Consider the following 5,839-nt stretch of genomic DNA (forward strand, 5'->3'; position numbering starts at 1 on the left):
AAGACAATTGGTCTGTGAAGGAGAAAAGCAACCAAGACCAAATCCAGCACAACATTGCACCTTGGTCAGCTGGGAGGATCACAAGACTGGAGATTGGTGGTGGATCTGGGTCAGAGGCTGTGCTTCCCACCAGAGAGCGCCACCACGAACCTCAGACCAGACATTGTGCTCTGGTCCTCCTTACTTCACAAGGTGTCCATAATAGAGCTGACCGTGCCCTGGGAGGATGCTATTGAGGAGAACAGGCAGCCAATGCTGAGTGGAAGTCTGCTGCCGAGGCTTTGTGGGACAAACAGCGACCAGGCTGCTTAAGGACTTGGGAATTCGAGGCCAAGCCATCAAAAGCCCTTTCATATGCAGCTGAGCAGGCGAGCCGTTGGCTCTGGATGAAGAGGAAAGATGCCACCTGGGCTCCAAAATAGCATCCGTGGCACAAAAGGGCTAAGAGTTGACGGGGGCACATCTGGGATGCCAAGTGTTGAAGGGAAGGAGGGTGCCCACCCAATGACCCAGATGACCCCAATGAGGCCCTGAACCCTGATGTCCCATAAACAGTGGCATTACTCCTACCTGGAAACCCCTCGGATGCCTTCTCCAATTCACCTCACACCTCAGGAGTGCAAATCACTAAGGTATTGTACAAACTAGTCCTAATACAGAACTGCTCTTATATTAAAGATGTTATTTAAAACATCAAATGACCATGATGCGTCAGTACAGTTTTATGATGTACTGGCTCGTAGTTTTCAGCTTACACACAGCCATCGGTGTTGAATAGACAGGGACATACTCAGTGAAAACATGGCTGTCAGCAGGAACCAGAGCCGTGAGACACTCACATACACACTCACACTCCACACATGACATTTCTCACGCTGAGTGAGTGAGTGATAAAAGTCACATAAGTGAGTCATCTATGAATCGATGACCCTGTGAGCTAAAAACTCTAGTGTTGGTCTGGAAGAAAATGTCCCTTTGTGTCCTTGCTGGCAGCCATGTTCTCAGTGAGTGTTAGCGTCCATGTCTCACGTTTCCATCAGGGTACAGTTGGGTTTGGTACAGTAACATTAAATACATTGCGTTGATTTTATTGCACACAGTGAACCAAATATTGTATGAAGATTCTCATGTGGCTCAACGCTGACTAAATCTGCCGGTCAAACCTCACTTTCCTGCCTCGACAGCTCAGCGATCGAAGATGCTCCTGACTAATATGACACATATCAAGTTTTTATGTCCACACCTCACTTTCCTGTTCCAACGTGTTTTCTCTGTTTTTTCTTCCTCTGCTTGAGAAATGATGGGAGGGAAATAACATCACTGCACATCATTAAAACAAATGGCTAAAGGAGTTGTCTTTAAGTTATTCATGCTTTAATCATTGTTTTAATGCCAATGAATGAATAGATCATAACATGAGCCAAACCGGAAGTGACGCGTTAGACAGGAGTGCAAAAAGTGAGACACCTACAATGCCTTGCTACCATTGGTGTTGAAATCAGTGATGGAACACAGCCATGCTGCTACAGTCGTGTTTCCACCGACTCTACTCACCTCGGCGCGGTTAAGTAGTGTTTCCACTAGCATAGTAACCTGGTACCAGGTACTTTTATTAGTACCCGCTCTGGCAAGCGAGCTGAGTAGGTAACTATGAGTGATGTCACCAGACTGCAGGCCACTGATTGGTCAGAGTGCCGTCACAGGAAGTGACGTCTGGCTCTGCTGTTCTTGCTCCGGTCATGGAGGAAGAACTGCACTAATATTTTTACTCAACTGAATCTAGTGATTTGATTCAGTTGCACTGAAAACTGCTGCTTATAACTGCTTTACAAGTCACTTGTCACTCATTTGTGTGTGTGTGTAAAACAAAGTCACCGCAGTTTCACGCGGTCATGCAGTGATGACTCCGCCCACATTGAGTAGGTCCTTTTTTGTAGTGAGAGAGTGGAGATGTGACCTAAACCGTGCCGAGGTGAGCCGGGACCAGAGTGGACAAGGGTCGTAAGGGACATGTAACAGTGAGAGTGCAGAGACCAGTGATGTTTTTGTGTATTTATTGTTTTTATTACATTTCATTTATATGAAATATTCTTTTACATTTATTTAAAGCCGGCACACGTGTATTACAATATACCATATTCATATATTGTAAGAATGACAAACTATCACATGTTGTTAGGATATTGTATTTTATTCTAACAATAAACTTTATGTTGCTGGTGGGGCAACAATATACTTCTGTATAAGGCTGTTCGACACTTTCTGTGGTGGCTTTAAAACAGACTGTATAAAAACCTTTGACTTGACTTTGAAACCCTACAAAACTGATCCACAATTATCCTTTAATTAAAGGGACACTTCACTGATTTGCATTTAGCTTTGTATTTTTGAAAAATTGAGTTGAGAGACATCGTCATACTTTTTTTGTTACGTGCCCACCAGTGACACTCGGTCACTAACTCCGCCCTTTTTAGGCCCACTCATTCACCCTTATTCCTCAGCCCTTTATCATCAATACTTTTCCCGTCATCGTTCTTTCTGTCTCTTTCTTCCTCCTCGTGACTCACATGTTGATCACAACTGTCAACATGACACAAACCCGGGGAACTCGAACGACCAGATCTTGTCCATGACTGAGTTTCAGCCTCATTATAATGATGAGGACGATGGTGACGAAGCCTTCACTTCTACATTATTCAGCAGCAGAGTTTGTGTGACATTAGCCCCCCCCCTGAATTGGATAATGTTTGGACAGAAGGATATGATTCGGAATTCTGTAGAAATCCACAGGAAATGACACAACCCTGTAGGAGTGTATGTGAGTGTTTGTTTATTTATGTGTGTGTGTGTGTGTGTATTTTTATGTGTGTGTGTGTGTGTGTGTGTGTGTGTGTGTGTGTGTGTGTGTGTGTGTGTGTGTGTGTGTGTGTGTGTGTGTGAGATTAGCAGGCCAGACTGGGCTGTACAAACCTCCTGACCCTGTGAACTGTGGCCTAATATTGACCAATCGTCCCTTGACTTTGGACATAAGATGTGTCTCAGTGCTTGTGTGTGTGTGTGTGTGTCACGTCAAAATAGGCTCCTCCTTTAGAAGAGCCTGGAAACGACGACTTAAACCTCAAATCAAAGAGAAAACTGTAGAAAATCAGTGATTCTGCATCACAACACACATGAGATGCTGCTGCCTCCATCAGCACGTTCAAATGTTCTGCTTTAGTCATTCTTTGTTCAGGTTTATTAAAGCAAGTTACAAATTATAAATAATAAAGGAGCAGCACCTGTGACCCTCCATGGACGTTGATGTGGGAGAGCGTGTGGTCTACAGTAACTACACCAACTTCACTCACAGGCATTTGACATAGTCTTAAGATTACACAGAATTAAGCTGGTCTGCCTTTTACTGGACGGCTAGAATGTATTTTTCCTGGTGTTTTTAGTTGTGTCTCAGGCGGCACACACACACACACACACACACAGCACAGTCAACACACTGAACTATCATTTTAACCGTAAACTACTTATAATAAAGACCTCAGAACAGAGTATCATTTGTAACCATTTTATTACAAATATTTACAGCATGATTTCAATCATTTAAATAAAAAACAGCAGCATTGAATTTGAGGTATTGTTTTTTTTTCTTTTACATATTAGACATGAACAGCATTGAGTTGTTGAGTTGTTGTTGTTGAGTTACTTGTGTCTCACGGTGTGAACCATGTCTGCTTTTCTTTTCTTTTCTAAAGCACTGTGTGAACACAGGATGTGGGAAAGTCCAAAACAGTAGTAATGATTCATCAACGTCCAGAGCAGCAGCTGAAGATCTGTGTGTGTGTGTTTGCCTTCACTGCTCTTCCTCTTCCTCTTTCAGTGGAAGAGTCTGGTGTGAAGGCTGGAAATTCCCGGAAGTCCTGCACAGTGTGTGTGTGTGTGTGTGAGTGTGTTATTCCCCCTTCGCCTCCTCTCTGACTGACTCACACAGACGTTGACAACACACTTTGAGTCAGCGTAACTCATGTGGATGAAGGTGAATCACACACTGAGTTGAGTTCTTGCTCAGTTTCTCCCTCTAACTTCCCCTCTAACGTCTCTTTCATCTCCTTCTCCGCTTGTTGGTCTCCGTGTCGGGCTTTAACGCGCCCGACGAGCTCCACACACACATCGACCCCATCGAGATCGCACCGTGGCCAGGGGTTCGTCACCCTGTCCCGGCATCGCCGATGTAGGTCAGATCCTTGGTGCGCAAAGGGACCAGATCACCCTTGTAGGTTAAGGGGGGATTAAAAATCAACCCCGCTCTCAAGTCTCACTGGAGGTTTATCTCCTCCCTCCATGTGTTCAGCAGACAGCTATAACTCGATTTAGAGACAAGGCGGTGAGAGATTCTCCGGCCCCGGTGCGACAGCTGCCCAGCGGGGCCGCATACCTCTCCTCCCCGGGCTCCAGCCTCGCCCTCTTGCTGGGCAGGAAGTCGGGCGCCGCCGACGCCTTGCCCCGGCGTTTCCTGGACTGTCTCGCCGCCGGACTCCAGTTCTCTTTGTCCTCTGTGGTTTCACTGTCACTCCCTTCCCCCGCGTCGCCCAGCTGCTCCGCGGGCGGCTCCGCTGGGTGGCTGAGGGCGGGCTGTGGCTCGGGCTGAGGCTCGGGCTGAGGCTCAGGCTGAGGCTCGGCTTGTGGTCCTGAGCTGGAGTCCATGGGCTCCTCCGGTGTCGGCTGCGGCGCGCCGGGCCACTCGCTGTCCCGGGAGGAGTGATAGATGTCCCGGGCAGACCTCATGACCAGAGACAGCAGGAGGCTCCGGTGCAGTCTGAGTCCGCCTCTCTGAGTCCTGGACGCGTACAGCTTGTTTATAGACACCGCCAGGATCCGTCTAGCTTCAGCGTTCACTTCCATTGCTGTTGTGGCACTCATTGTTTTTCTGTCTATGCGTAATTACGCACGGTTGTTTTGGCACATTGACTCAGGGGACTTTGTGTCTTGTCCTCAGTCCTCAGTCCTGAGTCAGAGTTTGACCGTAGACCTGGTCTCGTGCTGTTCTCTCCGCGAATAGAGAGCGTGTGAGGAGAAGGGCGGCGTTTTATGTCATTTATGACGTAACGTGGACTTCATTCCTCAGTAAGGCTCCGCCCACACCTGCTACACACACACCATCTGTTTTCGTATACCTCTCTATCTCTCTCGCTCTGTTGATCTTTTATTATTTAACATCATTTTTGAAAGATATCAACAAACTATTTATCTCGTGCACACGTTATTTATCTTTATTCCCTGTTGGCTTTTCAACACGCGCAACACAACGTCACACATGTCAAGCCCTCACTGTTTGCCGAGCAACATACATTAAGCTGCATACATACAGAATCCATACAATAATACCTATGTACATTAGCTGATTAATGTATATTGTATTATATATTATACTGTATTTGTAAATGAAACAGAAAAACAAACATACTGCACATACAAATACTGTATATCACATAAATGTCATTGCAAAGACAGCGACATATAACGTGTGTGCTACATGCTACATACATGACAGGCAGCATTTTCATTAGTTATTTGTATGAGTTATTCTTCACATTACGGTCCGATGTGTGGATTAAAGTTGACATTGTCATCATTCCTTGGAGCATTGTTGGTTGAGAAGCTGCTTTAAGTCTTTAGAAGAACGTGGAACCAGATCATGTCAGCGAGTGTTTACATTCTGCTGAAAAAACCAGGCGGCGCTTCCAGGAATTTACGTGGGAGGAGGAAACGTGTCTCTAATTTACATCTGTGTGTGTGTGTGTGTGTCTCTCTCACTCACACACACACACACACACACACACACACACGT

General features: G+C 45.9%; 1 protein-coding gene across 1 annotated transcript; it reads right to left on the minus strand.

Moving 5' to 3' along the window:
• Positions 1–3,736: 3,736 nt before the first annotated feature.
• Positions 3,737–5,069, minus strand: LOC122762281 (immediate early response gene 2 protein-like). Its single transcript, XM_044017460.1, has one exon. The coding sequence runs from the start codon at positions 4,909–4,911 to the stop codon at positions 4,339–4,341; it is 573 nt and encodes a 190-aa protein (XP_043873395.1). The 5' UTR covers positions 4,912–5,069; the 3' UTR covers positions 3,737–4,338.
• Between the last annotated feature and the right edge of the window lie 770 nt (positions 5,070–5,839).

This window comes from Solea senegalensis, unplaced genomic scaffold (assembly GCF_019176455.1).
Source record: "Solea senegalensis isolate Sse05_10M unplaced genomic scaffold, IFAPA_SoseM_1 scf7180000015449, whole genome shotgun sequence".
NCBI classification, from domain to species: domain Eukaryota; kingdom Metazoa; phylum Chordata; class Actinopteri; order Pleuronectiformes; family Soleidae; genus Solea; species Solea senegalensis.